This window comes from Terrapene carolina, unplaced genomic scaffold (genome assembly GCF_002925995.2).
Source record: "Terrapene carolina triunguis isolate 2854851 unplaced genomic scaffold, T_m_triunguis-2.0 Scaffold633, whole genome shotgun sequence".
Lineage (NCBI taxonomy): Eukaryota > Metazoa > Chordata > Testudines > Emydidae > Terrapene > Terrapene triunguis.
Genome location: NW_020664984.1, coordinates 3,438,964 through 3,464,129, shown reverse-complemented (window position 1 = coordinate 3,464,129; position 25,166 = coordinate 3,438,964). Strand labels below are relative to the sequence as shown.

General features: G+C 53.1%; 1 protein-coding gene across 1 annotated transcript in view; it reads left to right on the top strand.

Moving 5' to 3' along the window:
- ATP6V1B1 (ATPase H+ transporting V1 subunit B1) overlaps nt 1-25,166 on the top strand; it is a 78,374-nt gene that overhangs the window by 25,373 nt on the left and 27,835 nt on the right. Inside the window, exons 2-5 of the mRNA XM_026659546.1 lie at nt 4,172-4,227; nt 5,360-5,457; nt 13,144-13,315; nt 20,587-20,680. Of these exons, the coding sequence (XP_026515331.1) occupies nt 4,172-4,227; nt 5,360-5,457; nt 13,144-13,315; nt 20,587-20,680 (420 nt within the window). The remainder of the gene's footprint in view (nt 1-4,171; nt 4,228-5,359; nt 5,458-13,143; nt 13,316-20,586; nt 20,681-25,166) is intronic.

Here is a 25,166-nt window from a genome sequence, read left to right as displayed (position 1 = left end):
AATGTAGCGATGTATGAACTAAGCAGTTCCACTGAGCTCAGAAGTTAGGGCAAATGCGTCTCAAGGGCGATTACCCTGGTGCTTCTGGATGGGAGCCAACCTCCTACAAGGAGCCGTGTTGTGTCGTTTGCTCTTTACACAGCACTACCAATAACGCCAGCATGGTGGGGTCCAAATAGCCATGTTTGCTGCACTTACACAACGGGGAAGGCTTAGCTACGTAGACACACTGCAGTTCTGGCTGCTTTCTAAAATGTGGAACGCAGTGAGAGCCAGTAGAGGGCTCGCAAGCTATTTAAAGGCACCCTGCCCTATTCGTATACACTGCAACGGGAGACCAAACTAGAGGAGAAAATGGTTTGATGTGATAAGGCAGGGAAGGGAGCACCCGAGTACGTGGGCCATTGAGCTGTTGTGGTATGGCAGAAGGTCGGACAGCCGAGCACATGGTCAGACTGAGTCTGGCAAACCAATATTCCTGTCGTGCTGGACGCTGGTTTGGCTGCCACCTGCAGGGCTGCCAGCGATGCCACCTGCACAGGTAACCAGCTTTTGAAAACTGCATCCTTCAAGGTGGAGACATCCAGGCTGAGGTCAAAGTGTGCACTTTCCCTGCCAGCGCGAACATGTTTCCCAGTATGGAGGCATGCAGTGGGGCGACTGCCCCACTCCCGAAGAACAGGGGTTAAAAGCAGCCCCGGCGAGGGCTGCGGCTGGGAAAAGCAGTGAGCAACTGAGGGAGTAGCTGGCCACAGGTGTGGCCGGCTCAGTCAGGGCCCAGCTGGGGGGCCAGGAGCTGAGGAGAGTCTCACTCTAGCCCTGGAGTGGGAAGGGCCAGGCTGCCTGGGAGCACAGGGTACCTGACGTGGAGCAGTGCTGGGGAAGGGCAAGAGGAGCGGGGGAGCTCCAGCCGGGTAAACCCCCAGGCTGAGGCCTTGTTGAAGGCCTACGAAGGTACTGGGGCCTCCGAGGGGCAGCCCGGGGTTAGGCAGAGGCAGCTGGTCCAACCCCCTTGCCGATGATGAGTGGCCGTTACAGACGGCCGTCTGCCCCAGGGAGCGGGGGCTAGATGGTGACTGGCAGTAGCCACTGAGGCAAGGTGGGTTTAGAAGGTTGGGGGTTCCCCTGGGAGGGGAGACCCAGAGCATGGGGACTGCTGTGGGGGCAGAACCCTTAGGTTAAAGGGGCACTGGGGTCCAGGAGGGACACAGGGCCTGCGGCAGGTGAGCCACTGACCAGCAGAGGGTGCTCCGGAGCTGGAGTTGAGCTAATTCCCAAGACGACCAGCAGGAGGCGCCATGCCGTTGAGTCCGTGGTCTGCTACAAGGCAGCAGCGGCTCCGCAATCATACAGGGCCAAGTTCTAAATAGATGACCCATTTACAAGTAGAAAGATGGATTTTTTTCTAACAGCTGGCCCTGCAGCCTTCCCCCTGGCCGGGCTGCACAGACCTCTTCCTAGCATGCTGACCAGTATTCTCATGGTTCACATGTAGTCCTCCTTCTGTCTGCATCCATCTGTTGGCTCTTGTCTTATACTTAGCCTGTTAGCTCGTGGGAGCAGGGACCATCTTTTTGTTCTGGGTTTGTACAGCACCTAGCGCAGTAGGGTCCTGGGTCGTGACTAAGGCTCCAGGCACCGTGATAATACAAATAATAATGTTTGGTTTTCTTCTAACGGCCAGACCCACAAGCTGCCCCCTGGGATCTGAGATTCAAGCTGGTGTCATTCCATCTCCCAGATCGCCGCCAGGAATAAAGATTCCACAGGCTAAACTCCGCCCCTCCGTCCTGTGCAGCTCCATTGTCTTCCTGCCACTACCTGTGGACCTCCACTTGCCGTTATGGGGTTGCCCAGGCGTGGGTGCTGGGTACACAGCCTTGCTGGTGAGGCACAAGTCTGGCTCCCTCTGTCTTTAACCGAGTTCGCTCCAGCAGGAGGAAGGAGCAGCCAAAGCTGAGCCCAGGGAGCGGCTGAGTAAGAAGGTGCCATTTCTTTTGGAGAGCGAGAGCCGCTTTTCACAGCTTCCGACAAAACCACAGTGACATTTCTGAAGTGCTAAACTCACTTGTCGCCCAGTCGCTCCACTGTCACGGTGTATGATGTCACCAGAGCCCCGCCATGGGACTACAGCCGGGCAGCTGGCTGGGGGGCGGGGCCGTGTGCCCTCGTTAATTACACTCCAGGCGGCATGGGGGAGAGGCTGACGTACGTTTCGCCTTCGCTTCTCTTCCAGCAGCATTTGCGAGTTCAATGCCTGGATATTTGGTTGCAGCCGGGGTTGGTTTGGCCAGAGGGGGAGGAAACAGCCCCCTTTTGGGTGAAGTGGTCGGAAATCTGGCAAATAGCAAGGTAGGGGCTCCCATCCCCCCCTCCACATCCCCCCCCACACACCTTTGCCGCGGGACAGCCTGGGCCCGGGGCTCCCAGATGTGCAAGCCCATTGCAAGGCCTACTGGGCAGGTTGTGACCTTTACAGAAATGGTGGCTATACATGTCAGGACTAATGGACTTGACGCTGCGAGAGGGGGGCAGGGGAGCGAGCGCATTCAGGAAGAGATCAGCACAAGTGCGGCTCTCGTTGCTGGAGGAATTTCTGGGTCTGGTGGCTGGGCGCGCGGAGCTAGGGAAGGGGATGGGCGCACCCTGCAGTTCTTTGCTGAAGGAGCTCTCTGGAGCTAGCTTTAGTTCGCTGGGGAAAAGGGGAGCATAGTCCAGCGTAACAGACCCAACGTGGGGATTTGAAAAGGAAACTCTCCTGAAACAAAACCCTGCTCACCTAGCAACGTCACAGGTGTCACTAAACCGCACACCGCAGCCACCTGACTCTTCATGGTGGGAACAGGGATAAATCTTCCTGCTCCAAAAGCCTGGCCCCTGCATGCTTGAGCTAAAGGAGAACCTCCTCTGGCAGTACAGAGCGTATGACACACAGCTGGCCAGTTCTGATTCCATCCAGTAGAGGGCAGTTTTCCATCTTTCTCTCTCTCTCACCCACACACACATGTCAGTTCCCTACACATGTTGTGGACCAGCCTTTTCACAGTGGGCTGGATGCTGAGTTCAGGGCACCTCCGTGGGCCGTGTGCAGAAATATAATTCCAGGTCCTAGAACCCAATCCCGGCTTTAGGATTTAGCCATGAAGCCAGTCATGGGGTTACACAGTCAGACAACTAAATAAGAGAATGGCTCCCCTCTTACTTGAACTTCAATGACATCTCAAGGGGGGGCACCCCCAGAAATGGTTCAGGTGGTACGTATGCCCCTCCCACCGCGGTTCAGGGAGGAGACCGGCAGCCACCTCGCTGCAGTCAGGACTCTGTCTCAGACCCTTCGGCCCATGCAGTGCTAAAGAATCCCCCTACTCCGTCTTGGGGATGGGGGTGCCAGCGGCACTGACTACAGGAGGCCCCTTTGGCCAGCTCTAAGGCTGCAGAGACCCAGCGACCACTGCTTCCCCTCCCAGCCGTGCCCCAGACAATATCAACCATCTAGAGAAGATAGTTCAAGAGCTTTTATTTGCATACCACAAAGACCAGGAGGCATTCAGTGAAATTGAAAGATGGTAGATTCAAAATTGATGAAAGGAAATATTTTTTCACACAATGTGTAAGTCGCCTGTGGAACTCATTGCCACTGGATGCAGTTAAGGCTTAGGAGCTAGACAACCAGACTAGGCAGAATGTTTTCATAGTTAACACTCACACCGATTTTGGAAGGGACACAAACCCTTGTATTTAAGGGTTTTAACTAATCTCTAATTTAAATTATCAGCTCTTTGAGGGACAGAGACTGTCTTTTTCTTCTGTGTTTGTACAGCACCTAGCGCAGTGCAGTCCCAGCCCATGACTGGGGCTGCTAGGCACTACCAGAATGTAAATACTATTCATAGGAAGTAGGACGAGACCTTAATAGGGGGCAGATTATCCCCCTGCTGCCTGCTGTGGGGTTCTTACACCCTGCTTCTGGTGCTGGCGACTGGCAGTGGCAGGAGACGGGACCAGTGACCCAAGGTTCAATCGACTCTGGCAGTTCCGAAGATTTACAGCTTTGACCTTTCGATAGACTGGCTGCTGCCTTGATGTCCCTGGGGCTGTCCCTGTCTTGCCTGATCCTGGGAACCAGCCCTATTCGGAGTCCATTTCTAATGCTGTGCTCTTTGCTCTGCAGCGTACCGGACGGTGTGCGGGGTCAACGGGCCGCTGGTGGTGCTGGACAACGTGAAGGTAACAGAAATGCATTCCCTGGTGCTTTAGCCTATGTCAAACGACTGGGCAGCATGTCGCTGCGTCAGGCTCACGCTTTCTCCCCACATTCTGCTTTGGGCTCTCCCTCTCGCTCACACACAGTCCTCTTCCCTTGGCCCCCACCTCTCCCATGAGTGGCCCCGTTTTCTCCGCCTGGTCCCTCCTTAGTGGTACCGTAGGAATAGCATTGCTGTGCCGGCACATTGTGCCAAGTCCTGTGCTTTCACTTTAACTACACGCACACTTAACGCTCTGGTGTCTTCTCCCGGCTGAGGGGAGGAGAGAGTTTTCGGGGAGATCTGTTGTGTACAAACCTGCAGGATCCTAAGGGGCTTAGGGTCTGTCCGTCAGGTAGTCCACCCCCAGGAGTTCATGTCCAAGCTGAGCTTGACTTAACCTTATCTTCTCCTGAGGCAAATGCACTTGGAGGTGGTGAAATCTCCTTCCTTAGAGGTTTTTAAGGCCCGGCTTGACAAAGCCCTGGCTGGGATGATTTAGTTGGGGGTTGGTCCTGCTTTGAGCAGGGGGTTGGACTAGATGGTCTCCTGAGGTCCCTTCCAACCCTGATATTCTATGACATGAGTCTAAGCCGGGGGCAGGGGCGGGAGATGTATTTGAGTTACCCAGGGGGAGGCATCTCTCTGTTCCCCCCATGCCAGTAAGGCCCTGAACTGGCCCATCTTGGAATGACTGAAACCCCCGGCCCAGGGCTCGGGGGCAGAGAGAGGCACCCACAAGCCAAACCCCTTTCTCCCTGGGTTTCCCCAGCCCCTAAGCCGCCCAAACTCCACCACTCCCCCCCCCCACCCACTCGGGGGCTGGGGTGGGAGGACGGGGCTAGGTTTAGCTCTGATGCCTTCTCTCCCGGCCCCCACAGGCAGCGCCTGGCTCAGCGCATAGGAGCCATTCGCTGCCGCAAAGACACGGCGCCCACCCAGCCGCAGCCTCGCGCAGAGCCCCCAGACCTCGGCCGGGGAGAGGTTTCCGATCTTGTTCCGGGGGGCTACCACTGAGCTCAGCGGGATCAGGATCGGGCATTTCCCCTCCAATGCAAAGCGGGAGGGAAGCTGCCTCCGGGGTTTGTGACCATAATGAACAGATCTCTCCCTAGGGCCGTGTGATTGGCCTCCTCGTTACTGCTTCTCCCAACGACCCTGCCAGAACCGACGGGGTGAGGGCCCATTCACGGGGCCCCCGGGGCCTGGCATGGTGAGACTCCCACTTAGCTTCTCCGGCTGGCCAAGGGGGGTCAGCAGCGCAATCGCCTGGAGCAGGGGGGTTGCCCCCGGTGCGGGGAGCAGTGAGTGCACAAGAATGCACCTGACCCCCTTGGGCCCCCAGCAGAGGGCCAGGCTGCTGCCCAGCTGAGTGGGGGGGGAAGGGTCTGGTTCCCCCCACATCATCTCCCCTAGCCTCCCCTCACAGAAGCACGTGTGTCCCCTGGGCGTAAAGGGCCATAAGAGGGGTCTGATTTGAGCTGCGTTCAGCGAGCCAGGGGGAGCCAAGGTGGCTTGTAGCAGATTTGCTGCTCCTTGATTTCCCCCTTTCCAGCTGCTGGGAGTAGCCAGAGCACAGAGACGCTCAGCCCATGTCTCCCTTCCCGCAGCCGTGCCCCCTACACCTGAGGCTGCCCGGGGGGTACGGCGCAGACAGAGGTGCTGTGCTGGTTCTTTGCCACTAGTGATGCCAGGGGCGGCTCGTGTGCAGCCGGATCCACTGGGTTGCTGGTCTTTCTGCCCCAGGAGAGTGGGCCATAGCAGAAGGAAGGATCGAGGCTAAGGTGCACGGCAGTGGGAGTCAGGCCATGTGTGTAGGAGTGGGAAGGGGACTCTGATTCTGATCTACATCTGGACTGGGCAGCTGGGCTGGGCCCAGGGAGGAGGGGTGGGGTTAGCTGGATTCTCCTTCTTTGCAGCAGAAGCAGGATTACCTGCCTCACTTCAGGTAGTGATGCCCTTCCTCCCCTCCCCCCGGTCAAGCCCACAGATGACAGCTGGGTGGCACAGGTGTTGCTACTGGCAGAAGGATGGGGGAAAACACAACTGTATGGTGGATTAAGGCCGAGGCATTACAAGCCTGTACCAAGGGTGCCAGCTCCTGGAGTCACGTGAACCATGGGTGCAAAGGAAAGCTTGAAAACATGACCTAAGGGTAACCAATGCAGCAACTTTATCCGCCTGAGTCTGCTGAGAGCCTGCACCAATAGCTCTGAGAAGAGGGAATTGCCCTATACATCTCAAGGGGGTGTTAACCCCAAGACCCACTGTTCAGCCCAGCAGTGGAGCCTGCAGGCAGCACAGTGGGCCTGGGGCACTCACCCAAACACTTACACCCCTGACTGCTGGGGTAAGTCCTGGGCAGGCACCCTGCTACCTCTGCTCCTGTTCCTCTGAGGGTGGGTGGTGTGGAGGGGAATGAACCCAGCTGTTGTCCCTGATGCTCCTGGGGGAAAAGGGCGGCTCTCTGGGAAGGGGTGGGCCCCCCTGCCACCACCACTTTAAGAGGGGAGCAGAGACACTGGAGTCCTTGTGTCATGCCCAGGGCCCCCGAGTGGCTGAATCGGACCCTGCCCAGGTGCAGTGAGGGGAGGAGGAGAGCAGGGCATCTCTCAGGGCCTGGCGTGGCCTGCAGTTCCCTTATTCCCAGAGATGACACGGGAGAGGGAGAGGGGCCCTGGTTCTCTAAGGTTTTTAGATGCCAAACTCCCACGGGGTGGAGGTGCCTAAATGCCTTGGAGGACGTGGGCCTGAGATCCCGAGGGAGCTTCTGGGGAAGGCAGCTGCAGGGCGCGGGAGTCGGTGGATCTTGCAACTGGAGCCCATTTGGGGTGGACGGATCAAGGGAACCAACAGGGGGAGCCCGGCAGTGCCTCCCCCCAACAGCTGATTTGTGGTACGGGATGCCCAGAAGCACCTGCTGCAGGTGGGCTGTAACCAGAGAGGTGGGAGCCTGCGTGGAGGAGGGATCTACGTGGGCCCTGGGGCTGAATTAACACTCATCAAGGGGAGGAGAGACGGGCTGTCCTGGCACAGCCAAAGCCCCTGTTGGGCCGAGCCGAGAACAAGGGAGGGACCAGTCCTTTCGGAGCCCTCCCTGGATTCTGTCCCCTGCCCTTCTTGACACATGCTGCCTGCTTAGAGCTCTCCCTGCTGGCTGGATGACGTGATGCAGCCACGCTGGAAAGTAACCATGGTATGTGGCACAGTCACATGCAAAATCACACTTAGTTTGTGTTTGGCCAAATCCTATGCTAAGCAGATGGTGTGGGTGTGGGTGGGTGTTGGCAGACAGCTAAAAGGTGACACATTTTATAAGTGCTTATGTACAAATGCTAGAAGTCTATATACTAAGATGGAGGAACTCGAGTGCCTGGTATTAAATGAGACTATGGATATAACGGGCATCACAGAAACTTGATGGAATACTGATAATCAATGGGACACAGTAATACCAGGGGACAAAATATATCGGAAGGACAGAACAGGTCGTGCTGGTGGGGGAGTAGCGCTGTATGTGAAAGAAAACATAGAGTCAAATGTAGTACAAATTTTAAATGAACCAAACTGTACCATAACATCTCGATGGCTAGAAATGTAGTGCTTGAATAATAAGAATATAGCAGTAGGGATATACTACTGACCGCCTGACCAGGATGGTAATGGTGACTGTGAAATGCTCAGGGAGATGAGAGGCTATAAAAATAGAAAACTCAATAGTAATGGGGGATTTCAGCTATCCCCATATTGACTGGGTACATGTCACCTCAAGATGGGATGCAGAGATAAAGTTTCTTGACACCATAAATGTCCTTGGAGCAGCTAGTCCTGGAACCCACAAGGGGAGAGGCAATTCTTGATTTAGTCCTAAGTGGAGCACAGGATCAGGTTCACAAGGTGAATATACCTGAACTGTTTGATAATAGCAGCCAGGATATAATTACATTTAACATCCTGGAGGGGAGGACACCAAACAAGCCCACCACAGTAGCTTTTAATTTCAGAAAGGGGAACTACAGAAAAATGAGGAGGTCAGTGAAACAGAAATGAAAAGGTACAGCGCCAAAAGTGAAATCCCTGCAAGCTGAATGGAAACTTTTTAAAAACACTATAATAGAGGCTCAAAGGAAATATACCCCAAATTAAAAAACATAGTAAAAGGACCAAAAAAACTGCCACCATGGCTAAACAACAAAGTAAAAGAAGCAGTGAGAGGCAAAAAGGCATTCTTTAAGAATTAGAAGTTATATCCTACAGAGGAAAATAGAAAGGAGCATAAACTCTGGCAAGTGAAAGGTAAAAATATAATTAGGCAGGCCAAAAAAGAATTTGAAGAGCAACTAGCCAAAGACTCAGAGTAACAGCAAAAAAAATTAAATGTTAAGTACATCAGAAGCAGGAAGCCTGCCAAACAACCAGTGGGGCCACTGGACGATCGAGATGCTAAAGGAGCACTCAAGGACGATAAGGCCATTGGGGAGAAACTAAATGAATTCTTTGCATCAGTCTTCACAGTTGAGGATGTGAGGGAGATTCCCAAACCTGAGCCATTCTTTTTTGGTGATAAAGCTGAAGAACTGTCCTGGATTGAGGTGTCATTAGAGGAGATCCTGGAACAAATTGACAAACTAAACAGTAAGAAGTCACCAGAACCAGATGGTATCACCCGAGGGTTCTGAAGGAACTCAAATGTGAAATTGCAGAACTACTAACTGTGGTATGTAACCCATCATTTAAATCAGCTTCTGTACCAGATGACTGGAGGATAGCTAATGTGACGCCAATTTTTAAAAAAGGCTCCAGAGCTGATCCTGGCAATTACAGGCCGGTAAGCCTCACATCAGTACTGGGAAAACTAGTTGAAACTATAGTAAAGAACAGAATTATCAGGCACACAGATAAACATGATTTGTTGGGGAATCTTTGGAGGAGTCAACAAACGTGTACAAGGGTGATCCGATGGATATAGCATACTCAGATTTTCAGTAAACCTTTAACAAGGGTCCTCACCAAAGGCTCTTAAGCAAAGTAAGGAGTCATGGGTTAAGAGGGAAGGCTCTTTCATAGAAGATTAGGGCTGGAAGAGACCTCAGGAAGTCATCTAGTCCAGTGGTTTTCAAACGTTTTTTCTGGCGACCCAGTTGAAGAAAATGGTTGATGCCCACAACCCAACGGAGCTGGCGATGAGGGGTTCGGGGTTTGGGAGGGGGCTCTGGGCTGGGGCAGGGGGTTGGGGTGTGGGAGGAGGACCGGGCTCTGGGCTGGGGGTGCAGGCTCTGGGATGGGGCTGGGCATGAGGAGTTTAGGGTGCAGGAAGGGGCTCTGGGTTTGGGAGGGGGCTCAGGGCTGGGGCAGGGGATTGGGACATGGGGCTGGGGCACATTGGGACATGGGGTTGGGGCACAGACCTCGGGCGGCTCCCGGGTCTGCAGCACAGCGGGGGTGTTCAGGCAGGCTTCCTGCCTGTCCTGGCACCATGGATTGCGCTGTGCCCCAGAAGCAGCCAGCAGCAAGCCCGGCTCCTAGGCAGAGGTGTGGAAGTGGCTCCGCGCGACTCTCACCTGCAGACACCTCCCCCCCAGCGAAGCCGGTGCTCGGAGCAGGGGCAGCGCACGGAGCGCCATGCCCTCTCCTTCCCCCGCCTAGGAGCCGGACCTGCTGCTGGCCACTTCTGGGGCGCAGCGCGGTGTCAGAACAGGTAGGGACTTGCCTGCCTTAGCTGGGCACCGCCGCCAGGACTTTTAACGGCTCGGGACTTTTAACGGCAGTGCTGACCAGAGCTGCCGCGACCCAGTGCCTGACTGTACCCAGTACTGGGTCGCGACCCGCAGTTTGAAAACCACTGATCTAGTCCAACCCCCTGCTCAAAGCAGGACCAACCCCAACTAAATCATCCCAGCCAGGGCTTTGTCAAGCCGGGCCTTAAAAACCTCCAAGGAAGGAGATTCCACCACCTCCCTAGGTAACCCATTCCAGTGCTTCACCACCCTCCTAGTGAAATAGTGTTTCCTGATATCCAACCTAGACCTCCCCCACTGCAACTTGAGACCATTGCTCCTTGTTCTGTCATCTGCCACCGCTGAGAACAGTCTAGATCCATCCTCTTTGGAACCCCCCTTCAGGTAATTGAAGGCTGCTATCAAATCCCCCCTCACTCTTCTCTTCTGCAGACTTAATAAGCCCAGGTCCCTCAGCCTCTCCTCATATGTCATGTGCTCCAGCCCCCTGATCATTTTCGTTGCCCTCCGCTGGACTCTTTCCAATTTGTCCACATCCTTTCTGTAGTGGGGGCCCCAAAACTGGATGCAATACTCCAGATGTGGCCTCACCAGTGCCGAATAGAGGGGAATAGTCACTTCCCTCGATCTGCTGGCAATGCTCCTACTAATGCAGCCCAATACGCCGTTGGCCTTCTTGGATCAGTCAGTAACTGGTTAAAAGATAGGAATAAATGGTCTGTTTTCAGAACGGAGCGAGGTAAATAGTGGTGTTCCCCCTAACGGGCCATCCTGCAAAGCCAGCTAGATTTCTTTTCTTATCTAATTGCTTTCTCACGGTGTGTGTAGGTATTCACCTCCACCTGTGTGGCGGATGTACCCATTATGTAAAATGCCTGTATTTCCCCAAGGCCGGATTCTGCAGTGAAAATCTGGCATGACACCATGGTCTTTGAAAGAAATTCCTCCCCATTGACACCAGTGGACACAGACAGTTCCATCTGTTGTGCAAACTGACTCGATCTGTTGGTTGTAGCTCCTGTTACCGGGCGGTTTTAGTAGACAGGGGGAAATACTGTTGCTTGGTTTGACAAAGTGACTTCTAGTGGACACTGCTGTGCACATCCTGCATTTTCCGGGCAGATGCAGCCTGGCTCAAGTTCCGTGGACATGGATGGGCTGCAGCTGTGTGTCCACTCACGCCAGGCCCCGGTTTGCACACCGGCTGCTCAGTTATGGGGGCCATGATCTTCTGGCTCGGGCATGGGGCTGGGCATTCAGCGTTCTGGGTTTGTCACCAATCTCGGTGCTTGTCTAGAGACCGGGGATCAAACCCCCCTGTCTGAATGAGTTCACTGTTATCGTAACCCTGCTGTCCTGGCCCTCTTCCGTGGCATTAGGGCAGCTCTCGAGTTAAAAGCAGCCAACGCTAAAGCCAGGAAAGCTGCATTCCATACGTAGCTGCCCCTGGCTCCAGAGGAAGGGTTATGCCTGGTAATAAAGAAATGCTTTGTTGATCCATTGCAACATCCTGGATCGTTTCACTCTGACACGTGCAGGATGGAAATGAATAAGATCCGTTAAAGAGCTGGGCCACGTGTTAGATTGTTTTAAAAGAAGGTTTTTACTGGAGATTTGAAGTCCAAAGTTCACAGGCGTAGCTGCCCAGTAGCCGGGGAAATGGTACCGTTCTGGCTGAGGCTAAGCCAGCAGGCTGGTGGCCGGTGCGTGGAGCAGGGCGGCTGGAGCTTTGGCGAAATGCCCGTCCCTTGGAACGTACACAATTCGGCAACTTTAGGGAAGGACAGTGGGACAATGCCAGAGCGTAGAAAGCAAAAGGGGGCCTGGGGGGCGCCGTAATGGGATGTAGGCCCATCTGCGCTAGCTTTAATCTAGCGAGCATGGGTAACCACAGTAGGAAAGATATGGCAACAGACTAGCAGCCTGAGTACATCCCCAGGTCCCCAGCAGCCCTGTACTGTGGCAGCTGGCCCATGCTGAAGTCCGAGCCGCCACGTCTCTACTCTGATTGTTCTCCGTGTTCGTTAGATTAAGGCCTCCCCGCACTACAATCTTCATGTGCTGTGTAGACGTGACCCTTGGTTCTAATCCAAGCCAGGTCAGTAGAGAGTGACCCTGGTACATATCCCTCCCTGGTGTAACTACCTGGGGGTTAGTCCGGGGGATGTAGCTGTAGCCAGAAGGTGAATTACTCCCTTGCTCAAAATGGGGGCTATGAGAGGGCAGGGCAGCGTGTATGTGGGGGGGGTAACTTGCCCTTTGCACCCGCCCCCCATCCTCTCCCTGCTCTGTGGCGAAGGAGAGGCTTTCAGACGTGGCAGCTTTCACCAGCCTGGCATTGACTGAAGGTCCATTTCAAAGTACCCAAGCGTAGACCATGATTCTGAGCCAATTTCCCTGCTAGCTTTAGCTGTTTGGACGTCTTATGCCCTAGGGTATGAGCCCCCCTACAAATGCTCATGAATTTATCCCTGCAGCACCCCAGTTAGGTACGGAAGCTCACGCTTTAAATAGACGTGGGAGTGTTGTTATCCCCACTTTACAGATGGGAAACTGAGGCACGGGGAAATGAAGAGACTTGCCCAACGTCCCCCAGTAGGTCAGTGGAAGAGCTGGGAATAGACCCCAGATCTCCTGCTTCCCAGTCTGGTGCCTTATCCATAGAAGTGATGAATACGAGGCGTGAGCGTGAAGAAAGGATTGGAATGAAGAGAGACCTTTGTCCAGGTGGGGCAGGAGGGAGCTCCAGGCATAGGGGCTGCATGGTAGGGGTGTAGGGGAAGGATGCAAAGGGCAGAGTGGTGCAGGAGGTTTGGTCAGAGGGCAGGGGAAGAGAGCAGGAAGAAATGAGCACGAAGGGGTGGGGGGAAGCCGAGGAGCCCCACGAAAGTGTGGGACGAGGAATGGGAGATAGGCACACTGTGGGCCGCTCCGAGGCAGCGAGCACCCGGGCAGTGCTCCTGCTGCCAAAGGAACACACAGAAATATTTCCGATCGTTCAGCTGGAAGCAGGGGCCGGGGGGTGCCAGCCCAAGAGGTTACACCCAGGCCCAGGCTCTCCCATTGGCACTCCCACTGAGCGAGGGAGGGAACCGGGCGTTGCACAACGGTTGTACCAATGTGGGGAGCTGGCTGGAGTCTGGTTGTGTTGTGAAATTCAGCCGGGGCAGGATTGCTTCCCACAGAGCAGCGGCAGCTCGGACATTAACCCCGGCCTTGCTTCTCTCTGCGCAGTTCGCCCAGTACGCCGAGATTGTCAACTTCACCCTCCCCAATGGCACCAACAGGAGCGGGCAGGTCCTGGAAGTGGTGGGCTCTAAAGCTATCGTGCAGGTGAGTGCACAGTGTGCAGCGGGTTCCTCGTTGCTATGTTCACGGCACACACACACACACACAGAGGTTAGCTAAAACCAGGAAATCCTCTTGCTGGAAGCTTGCGATGTAACACAACTTTGGTTCTTCAAACCCAGAACCTTAACACAGAAGAGCCAAAACCAGATAGAGACAAAGCAGGCTGCTCCCTAAAGCAGGATTCACTCACCTTGCTCTAAGCTGGCTCTTAGTTGAAGACTCAGCTTGCATGCCTCCCTGCAGCGCCCCCTTGCAAACAGATCATGAAAATCTCTGAGACTCACTGGGATAGCGTATCATTTTAACACAGTTTTCAACACACCACAACTGCAACTCACTCGGTCCATTCTGCTGCTGAGCACCTGTATTGCATTCTCTATAGGTTCCCTTTTCCAGTTCGGTTCCATATGAGCTTCATTCTTTGCAAAGCACATTGTCAGAGTGACTGGATGGCTCAGGAAACTGGGAAGGATATCAGTGTATCTGTATTATGGTAGCACCTCTAGGCCATAACCTAGATCAGGGCCCCATTGTGCTGGGCGCTGCACAAACCCATAGTGAAAAACCACCCCTGCTCCAATGAGCTTGTGAGCGTGCAGGGGCCTTACCTGGTCACGATGTGTCTACACAGCCACTAGACACCGCGGCTGGCCCGTGCCAGCTGACTCGGGCTCCCGGTGCTCGGAATGCGGGGCTGTTTCATTGCAGTGTAGACATCTGGGCTCAGGCTGGAGCCGGAGCTCTGAGACCATCCCACCTTGCAGGGTCCTAGAGCCTGGGCTCCACCCTGATCCCAGACATCTTTACTGCAATGAAACAATCCCACAAGCCTGAGTCAGCTGCCACGGGCCAGCCCTGGCTTTTCCATTGACGTGTAGACCTACCCTCAGTTCTCCTTTCCTCTCACACACTCCCTCAGGGGCAGGGCCGTAAGAGCAGCTGCTGCAGAGATTGGATTGCAAGTGTCTTTGGGGGACTCAGGCTCTGTACCCACGGTGGCACAAGAGTGGGTTGAACCCCCACGCGGGAGAAGAGAGGTGATTTTCTGTTCCCTTTTCTGCCTCCGTCCACTGAATTTTCTTCCTCCCACTGACTGCTAGCCCTGGAGGAGACCTTGCCAACTGTATAATGTGCTTGCAAAGTGCGTGTCGTGGTGGCTGGTCCACCCAGAATAATAGAATATCAGGGTTGGAAGGGACCTAAGGAGGTCATCTAATCCAAGCCCCTGCTCAAAGCAGGACCAACCCCAACTAAATCATCCCAGCCAGGGCTTTGTCAAGCCTGACCTTAAAAACCTCTAAGGAAGGAGATTCCACCACCTCCCTAGGTAACCCATTCCAGTGCTTCACCACCCTCCTAGTGAAATAGTGTTTCCTAATATCCAACCTAAACCTCCCCCACTGCAACTTGAGACCATTGCTCCTTGTTCTGTCATCTGCTACCACTGAGAACAGTCTAGATCCATCCTCTTTGGAACCCCCTTTCAGGAAGTTGAAAGCAGCTATTAAATCCCCCCTCACTCTTCTCTTCTGCAGACTAAATAAGCCCAGTTCCAGTTCCCTCAGCCTCTCCTCATAAGTCATGTGCTCCAGCCCCCTAATCATGTTTGTTGCCCTCCGCTGGACTCTTTCCAATTTTTCCACATCCTTCTTGTAGTGTGGGGCCCAAAACTGGACACAGTACTCCAGATGAGGCCTCACCAATGTCGAATAGAGGGGAATGATCACGTCTCTCGATCTGCTGGCAATGCCCCTACTTATACAGCCCAAAATGCTGTTAGCCTTCTTGGCAACAAGGGCACATTGCTGACTCATATCCAGCTTCTCGTCCACTGTGACCCCTAGGTCCTTTTCTGCAGAACTGCTGCCTAGCCATTCGGTCCCTAGTCTGTAACAGTGCATGGGATTCTTCCGTCCTAAGTCCAGGACTCTGCACTTGTCCTTGTTGAACCTTTTGGCCCAATCCTCTAATTTGTCTAGGTCCCTCTGTATCCTGTCGCTACCCTCCAGCTGCTCCCTGTTCTCCAGAAGAGAACAGCCAACTCCCGTGAGCAGCTAGCTGAATTGCTGCTTCGTTCTAGTGGCAGAGGGCTTTGCTGTAGCGTGCTGGGCCCTCAGCTCAAATCCTAGCAGCAGCACTTGCTAGGCCTCATTCCCACTACTAAGCCACTGTGTCCCTCTAGCTCACTTGAATCACGCCAAGTTTGGCAGTGACCTTGTTCGTTTTAATACGGCTAAATGTACAGGTCTACATCTGGGAATAAAGATCACGGTCATACATACAGGACGGGGGACTCTATCCTGGGAAGCAGCGACTTTGAAAAAGCTTTGACGGTCGTGGTGGATAATCAGCTGAACATGAGCTCCCAGGGTGACTCTGTGGCCAAAGGGCTAATGCGATCCTCGGATGCATAAACAGGGGAATCTCAAGTAGGACCAGAGAGGTTGTTTTTCCTCTGTATTTGGCATGGGTGTGACCACTGCTGGAATCCTGCATCCAGTTCTGGTGCCCACAGTTCAAGAAGAATATTGATAAATTGCAGAGGGTTCAGAGAAGAGCCGTGAGAACCATCAGAGGGTTAGAAAACCTGCCTTCTAGCGAGAGACTCAAAGAGCTCCATCTATTTAGCTTAGCAAAGAGAAGGTTAAAGGGAGACTTGATCACAGTCTATAAATAACGAATATTCAGTTACGGGCTCTTCAGGCCAGCAGAGGCAGGAATAACATGATCCAGTGGCTGGAAGTTGACGCTCGACAAATTCAGACTGGAAATAAGGGGTAAATTTGTAACAAGGAGGGTCATTAACCATTGGAACAACCTACCCACGAGTTGTGGTGGGTTCTCCATCCCTGGCAATTGTCAAATCAAGATGGGCTGTTTTTCTAAACTTGGCTCTAGGGATTATTTTGGGGCACTTCTCCGGCCTGGGCTATGCAGGGGGTCAGACTAGATGACCGCAGTGCTCCCATCTGCCCTTGGAATTGATGTGTCTCTGGCTGTTGGGTGGGGGGGTCTGATTCCAGCTCCTTGGACGAGGCAGCCACAACACACTCACAAAACCACCTTTGCAACTGTCTCTTGGCCTACAAGCAGGCCGGCACTAAGGGGACAGGCAGGGTTCTAGGACTGTATGTAGCGCAGTAGGAAAGCCTCCAGTTAACACTTCCTGTTATAACACCTCGTTGTCAGCGGCTTATAACTTTGCCAAACTGTAACCGTTGGGGCTGGTATTTTCCCTGCTGAGCGTCTGCCTCGGGCTGAAGTTTCCCCCCTCCCCCCCCCCAACAAAAATGGTTCAGCCTTTTCTCAGAACAAGACTAGGGAAAAATTGGTTGTTTTTGCCCATGTTAATAAAACTCTTAAGCATTTTGTTGGGAAGCTGTAGCCCCATCATGCTCTGGAGCAGGGACTTGGCATTTGGCTGCTGGGGCCAACATTTGCTCTGGCATTGCGCTTCCCATCGGCTGAGGGGCCAGGCACAAAACCCGAGAGCAGGAGACTGCGTCTCCTGTGCTCCCAACGGCCACCCCCCGGCTGGCCCCCAGGCAGCAAGGAGAAGAGGACTCAGTCTGCTTGGCGAGGAGAGGAGTCTGGGGGCAGTGGAGGGAGGGCAGGTTGGACAAGGAGCCAGACAGGTGGTGGGTGAGACTGGGACAAAGATCCAGGTGGGCAGCATGGAGAAGGGAAGCCGAGGGTTTGAGGGAACTGGGACAAGAAGCCAAGGGGGTGAGGGACAGGGCTGATTGGGCCAAAGAGCTGGGGTGTGGGCCATGGAACCAGTGAGGGTGGGGACGTGGAGCCAAGGGGGTCAGGGAGCTGGGGGATATTGGGACAGGAATGAGGACTTGAGACGGGGGTGGAACTGGGACAGTGGCCTGGAAGGGTCAGGGCTACAGGAGTCAGGCCAGGCGGGCGCAGGGGCTGTGTAACCACTAGATACTCCCCTCGGACCCTCGACTAGAACCCAGGATTCCTGAGTCTCAGTATCCCTCGGCTGCCAGCCCATAGCAGTGAAACCCACTGGCAAAGCGTGTGTCTCATCCCCATCTACTGGTTGGTTCATGTTGGGGATGACAACCTACTAGTGCTGTCAGTTGCTCCGGGGCAGAGGTCTGCGCTAGGGAACTAACAGTTCACACCCTTCCGGTGACCCATGTGAGTACCCGCCTAGTTCCACAAGTTGGCACTCCTGTTTTGTCAGTTTGTTTTTTTCAAAAACCTAGGCAATACACACCAAAAACTATGTTAAAACACACCGTTAAGGTGGCGAAGTCAAGCACTCAAAAGTTGGGAAATGCCAGAATTAGAGTTGCCTCTTTCAACCTGAATTTGGCCCTGTTGTGTGCATGCACTAGGCTACAGCCTTTAATTACATGGGCACAGCCAGTTTGTTCCCCAGTTCCCTCTGCCTCACGTCATTTCCCCCTAAAATGTGCCTTTGGCCTGGCCCTGCTGGAGCTTCTGTCTCTCCAGTGACCCCTGCTGGAGGTCCCCGGAAATGCCATTCTCAGGTCCCATGCCCCCTACCCCTCCGCCCAGTCAGCAAACTCTGCATTGACAATCACCAGTTCACCCCTCACCCTCACAACAACTGGCACAAAAGGTCTCTCCCTGTGAGATCCTTATCGTGGCCCTGATCCTGCACCCTCCATGCGGGTGGATTCTGTGGGTCTCCATGGGGGGCACGAGGGTCCGTCCAAAATAGAAGTCACTGTTTTCTCTAAAAGCGTCCTGACCTTTTGTAATCTAACTCCCTGTCCCTTCCAATCAGCCCACCTTCCCTCCTGGCTTGTCCCTCTCTAATCATTAACCTGCCTGGGACCTCTGCCGGCGAGCTGTGAAACTTCACTCCTCCAATGCGCAGAGACCTTTGCAGTGCCCTTCTAATCCTATTAGGGAGTCAGCCTCCAAAAACCTGCGTCTTTTGCAGAAGCGGCTTAGGAAGGGCCTGACCCACACACATGCACCGGGGTCGGGCAGCCTTTTCCTTTCTTCCCTGCTGCCGCAGCTGCAACTCTATGAATGAGCCTGCTTGAATGTGCCACATTCTTTCACAGTCCGGTCCTTTCCAAGGGGCCACACGGCTCTAATTAAAGCAGCGGTCGGGAGGTTAATTAATACAAATGGTGGCAAATATTATACCAATCAAAGTGCCTTTGGATTCCCTTCTCTGCTAGAGCATGCTGCTCTGGTAGGATCTCGTTAGCGGGCTGGGAGAAAACACAGCCCTTAAACCGCCCGACTGTTACCTCCAGTGCATTAATGAGACTGTTTTATGCTTTCTTTATTCCGGCCTCTCCCTGACTCATTTTGGAGTTGCAGGGATCTCCAGAGCTGCCTTCTTTGAGCAAATCTAGGTTTCAAAGCAATTTTAAAAGAGCTATTTCTCATATGGCAGGAGTTGGAATGGAAAATTGCAATGATCTCTTAGATAGCTAAAGAAATTGCAGGTAAACACTGGTGTGTAATGTTTATATAATAGATGTGCGTGATCTATAAATATGGCCCTGATCCTGAAGTTGGCTCTGCCCAAGTGAATCCCTCCACCCATGCCGAGTTCGTTGCAGCATCTGGGCTCGTGTGTCATATATGCTACTGAACTTCCCAGCAGGATAGCTGCTCTGATGATAACTCTTGAGACACAGGAAATACAGCTCGTTACATGCGAGCAACACATGTGCCATTTTCTCCCATAGCGGCTGGTCGACCACTCAGCTGATGTTTCTTCATTTGCTCACATGGCAGAGGTCTGTACTGCAGCGAGCGTTAAGGATCCAAACCCACTGGTGACCGGGGCACTGAGCATTTAAATGCAGAGAGGAGCAGGATATTCTGATGCCTGCTTCGATTTCCTGTGTCTCAAACCACGACAGGGGCTGGCTTCCTGTCTGATTGCTAGGGGTTCGGTTTGTGTTGTACTGAAGACACCGCTCAGGTTGGGGAGCTGTAGTTCACGCTCGCACACACACACACACACACAACCAACAGATCCCTGGCTGACGACTTTCATAGCTTGCAAGGGCCTGAGCTCTCTTTCCCGCCCCCCCGCGAAGTCAAATCTGAAAGGTGGCGCCATGCTCCAGTTCTGCCTTGGCTCAAGAGCGCCACCTATTGAGACACAAACTCCACTTCCTGCAGCACCTGGACTTTTGCCTCAAGGTCTCTCATCCAAGTGCTGACCTGGTCGTACACTGCTTAGCTTGGGAGATATAAGAATTCTAGCAGCAGCTAGGAAGCAAAGGACCACCGTGTGCTTTGTGGCTAGCACAGAGCTCTGTGCCCAGAGGCGAACAAGCAGAGCGCTACCCTGTCCCTTTGTGAAAGCAGGGCTGCTGAGCAGGGATGTATAGGTGACCTGCTTTTGAGCCTACATAGTTACATTTAGGGGGCAGGTCGGGAGCTGGTGTAAATCAGACCAGCTCCACTGGTATCAGCTACACCAGTAGCTCCTGGAACAGTGACCCACGGGTCAGTGTGTGCGACCTGTCCACCTCTGCACCGGATCCACAGAGGAGATGAATCTGTTCCAGGATTGCAGCTGGCGAGACGGGGTCTTTCGCTCATGTCATAGAGGTTTGTGTATTTAGCTCTGGAGGGCCCCACTTCAATCCCCAGTGCTGACCAAGATCACCAGGCTCAGATCCAGTCACTACTTATAATCGACTGTAGTACTGATTACGTACTAGCATTACAGCCATCCCTGTTCGACAGCCCCATCGTTCTCCAGGCCAGCCAGGTCCGTGAGGGGACAGAAAAGGGACAGAAATCTCCCTGGGTGGCCCAGCAGCCCGGAGGTTTTACACGGTAAGACATGAGGGAGATTGTAGGTTTAAATGGAGGGGTAGCCAGGTGAGCGCCAGTTCCCCAGATCCATGCGCTGCTGCTTTGAGGCCATACACCAGGCTAGAGAGAGGGCATGCTGAGACACATGCATACAGGGTCCAGTGACCTTGTGGAGTAAAGGTTTGAGCCAAAGCCCATTGAAGTCAATGGAAAAACTCCCGTTGACAGGCATTCGATCAGGTCCTAAAAGAGGAGTTTTCTTAATACCAAAGCTTCTTTCCTTCCTTCCTTCCTAGTCTCCCTCTCTCTCTGTGTCTGGTGCATCTTTTTAAACAGTGCAGATCACATAACATTATCTTCTAGCTTCCCTTCCCCTCGGTTCATTTGAACCCACCTGGCCCTCTCCAGCCATTTGCCGTTAATCCCCACTAATTGCCACTAATTCGGTTCCTGTCCCTGGGTCTGTGCAGGTGTTTGAAGGAACATCTGGGATCGATGCCAAGAAGACATCCTGCGAGTTTACCGGGGACATCCTCCGGACACCTGTTTCCGAGGACATGCTAGGTACGTCCATAAGAGCAGCTGAGAACGAATTTAGCTCACTACACGGATCTCACTCGAAAAAATAAACAGCAACAAGTTACTGCCAGAGCCGGTAGCCTGGTGCTGATTTTACATTTGCAACTTGTGATTTGTCTGCCTAGAGATTCACTTTCCTTTGCTCAATCTTTACCATTGTTTCACCTGCCCTGAGATAGGGGCTGCAGGTAGGGTGACCAGACATCCCGATATCTTCGGGACCATCCCAATATTAGGGGCTTTGTCTTATATATGCAACTATGCTCCCATCCCGAAAAAAAGTGTCCCGATTTTTCACACTTGCTCTCTGGTCACCCTAGCTGCAGGCGCTTTGGGAAATGGATTGAAAGGCTGGTCCAGTTCCACTGGCGCTGTTGGAAATGCCTCCTGGCCTCTGCTGAAAAGCTGCTGGGTGACTTTTGATAGAACTCCAGTGAGTCTGAAAAGCGAAATTCCAAAGGCTCCAGAAGCAGCCAGTGTGTCTCCATACAGGTCCGGCCCCACAAGCAGCGGGTAAAAAAAGCAGTAATGGAAACAGAGAAGGGAGTGGGGAGGAGAAGTGGCGAAGGTCACACCGTCTATAAAGGCTGGTAGGGGAAAACAGAAGGCCACAAAACCCAAGGATGAATTAATACTGCCAACAGGCTTCTGCTGATGGCACACATGGGCCCAAGGTGCGGGCTGGGATCTGGGATCTGATCCCACGTTCAGGGGGTGTCTGGTGCATTAGAGAGAGAGGGGCCAGCTAAGAAATCCCTATTCAAATTCAGATTCTAAACCACCAAAGTCTGGGGATGTTTGGATCCTGGGTTTGGTTCAGCCCAGCTGCAGAGTGCAATCTGATACTCCCCAACGTTGGAACTGGGGCTTTGCTTCCGGCCGGTCTCGAGCGAATAGATCCGGGCTGGAGGCACCCGGAACGCTAGAGAGAACTCAGCCCCGCTAATAGGCGAAGGGAGGGATTGAAATCAGCAATAATAATAATGGCAAAGCGGGAAGACAAGGCAGTAAAATTGTTTAATGACTGCAAAGGGCAGGAGGGTTTAGTGGATTGGCTACAGGATCTCTTGTTTCCAGGTCACCAGTTCAAATGTGGTCTAGGGTTGGAGGCGAGTTAAAGGTGGTTCCCATCTGATGATTGGCCTGTCTCTTATAGCAAATGAGTCAGTCTAGTACCTACTGGATGACAGGCAGCTGCATCTTAAAAAAATATAAACTAGCACCATCCTTGTTGGAAATAACTGGCCCCTTTGTCTCAGAGGAGTGACCGAGGATGCAGTAAATGTAGAACCTGAACTCCTTTCCTGTGAATGAACCAGTAGCAGTGAACCTAGGTGAGACCAGGGCCCCATTGTGCAAGGCGCTGTATATAAACATAGTAAGAGACAGCTTCTGCCCCAAAGAGCTCGTAATAGAAATAAAGGGAGGGAAACAGAGGTACAGGAAGGGGAATTTGCCCAAGGTTACCTGACTCCCACTGCAGTTCTCTATCCCCTAGGCCACAGGCCTCTTTGGAGACAGCTACGCTGCAGCTGGGAGAGGTGATTCCCAGCTTGAGCTAGCTTACTAACAAAGGCCTGGTCTACACTAGGACTTTAATTCGGATTTAGCTGCCTTAATCCGAATTAACCCTTCACCCGTCCACACTACAGAGCCAGTTAATTCGAATTAAAGGGCCCTTTAAATCGATTTCTGTACTCCACCTCGACGAACGGAGTAGAGCCTAAATCGATTTTGTTAATTCGAATTAGGGTTAGTGTGGACGCACACCACCGAATTACTGTGTTTAAGTTAATGGGGTAGTGTGGCCGCACACCACCGAATTAATGTGGTTTAAAACCGAATTAAGGTGCTTAGTGTGGCCGCGCACAATCGAATTTATACAACCTGTTTCCTAAATTCGAATTATCTAAATTCGGATTAATCCTGTAGTGTAGACATACCCTTAGAAGTGTGGCCACAGAGGCACGGGCAGTGCCTCGGGCTAGCTGCCTGAATGAGGGGGTGTCCCTGAGCCACTGCCTGTGCTGGGGAGGCCTCGCTGCTATTTTTAGCACACCGGCTCGATCAGAGCGCGGGCGTGTACGTCTGCCCGAGCTTCAATTTACACTTCCAGCTCAGTGTCGATGGGGACTTTTTTAGGGTAGGACGGAGTCCGTGTGGGGGAAGCTTACGTTGCTGTATGCAGTCTGTGGCTAACCAGAGAACTTCTGCCAGTGCAGCACCTTTCACTGGCATGAAACTGGCTACCACAAGAGAGGAGCCCGGGCAATGACAGTCCAGCAAATCTAACTTGGATCCTTAGTAACGGAATCAAATCAACGTGAAGGGGAAAACAATTCCGTAACCGCCTGGAGGCTAACGATGGAGGCATGAGCAGTGAAACAGCATTGGGGAGTTGTAAAGAACAGATCTGGGCAGACCCAATCCCAGGGACAAAATCAGTGGGGGACGGGAACTCAGTAGATGTGATGTGTCATTGTCTGGACATCAGTAAAGTATTTGCTAGAGTGTCTCATGCAATCTTACTCTCCTGTCGACTTGCAATAGGAGAACTGGCCACCAACCTGTCTGCAAAGGGCAATGGTAAAGGGCAATGCATCGCGCAGGGGGCAATGTCAGTGCGGGAACTTGGGGTAACGTGATCACTGGACAGTGGATGGTTGCTTAAGGGATCTGTTCTCATCTCGCTGGAAAACTTTAGGAGACCGCCTGTCTCCTCTCTCCCTGCCCACTGGGGCTGCGCTGGGATACGTGCCACGTTCCAGGATGTATCTGCTACCCAGAGACACAGAGGGGAGGTCCCGGTTTCATACTAGCTGGGAGTTTGGGCTCTAGTTTGGTTTGGTTTTGGTGAGGTGGGAAGAAGGGGAAAAGAGTGAGACGCTAAAGAGTTAATCGTGCCCAGCCCAGGTGGAGAGCTCTGGTGCACAGAGGGTGCTGGGTAGGTGGGGGAACCTGACCCTGCCTTGCTGTGACACTGGAATGTGCAGCTAAGTGTCCCCGTAGCATGATGGGGAACCGACACCCCCATTCTCCACCCCGACTTGTCCCTTGTGAAGACGGGAACAGGAGTGCAGGAGGCTTCCTACTGCTCCATGCAGCTGCTTAACCGAACTTATGCCCACACCTGGCCCCTGCTGCACACCACTTAGGGACTCGCAGGATCAAGAGCTGACGCCAAAGTCATCCAAGCCCAGTGTGCGGTGGCCACCCCAGGCCAGCGCCTTCCTAGCCTGATGGGCAAAGCCTTCCCCTGGAGGTGCACTGAGGCCTGCTGGGCTTGTCCATGGCTAGGCCATGTGGGGGAGGGATAGCTCAGTGGTTTGAGCATTGGCCCCCCTAAACCCAGGGTTGTGAGTTCAATCCTTGAGGGGGCCACTTAGGGATCTGGGGCAAAATCAGTACTTGGTCCTGCTAGTGAAGGGAGGGGGCTGGACTTGATGATCTTTCAAGGTCCCTTCCAGTTCTAGGAGATAGGATATCTCCATTAATTAGGCCACCAGCTGGCACCAGCATCTTGGGGATACCTTTAGCAGCCCACTGGCCCAATTGGCATGACACAGGCCAGAGCCATCCACACTGGGGCTGCCCCATAGGAAGCCAGGCAAGGCAAGGTCCACAGAGCACATTGAGACACAATGAGAACTGTCCCCAAACCCAACCTGGGCTGTTTGCAAGGGTCCAAACATCACTTTGATCTCCCCCACAATTTGATTTTGTTTTTTGGCTGATTATTCTGCTCTTAGGGGTTCCGGCTGGGAACTAAACTCCCACAGTGCCATGAGGAAAGGCTGTTTTCACCCGACCCACAGAATATAGAGATGGGGGGCAGGGAGCTATTAAGTCACTCCAACTCCTTAAGCAGGTGTATTCCCTTCCGTTCGTTTTCTAGCACTTGGTGGGCCGTGCTTCCAGGCTGGGGGAATCTATCCCGGCCAGCAGTGACTCGGAAATAGACTTGGGGATCATGCTGGCTAATGAAAATGAGTACCCAGTGCAACCTTGTGGCCAAAAGAGCTAATGCAAACCTTGGATGCATAAACAGGATTATTGAGTAGGAGTGGGGAGGTGATTTGACCTCTGTATTTGGCACTGGTGCGACCGCTGCTGGAATCCTGCGTCCACAATTCAAGAACAATGTTGATCTATTGGGGAGGGCTCAGAGAAGAGCCATGAGAATGATTAAAGGACTAGAACACCTGCTTTATAGCGATAGACTCAAGGAGCTCAATCTGTTTAGTTTAACAAAGAGACGGTGAAGGGGTGACTCGATCACAAATGGGCTCTTCAGTCTAGCAGAGAAAGGTCTGACATGATCCAATGGCTGCAAGTTGAAGCTAGAGAAATTCAGACTGGAAATAAGGCGCAGACATTTAACATTGAGGTTAATTAACTGCTGGCTCAACTTCCCAAGGGTCGTGGTTTATAGATTCATAGATTCATAGATTCTAGGACTGGAAGGGACCTC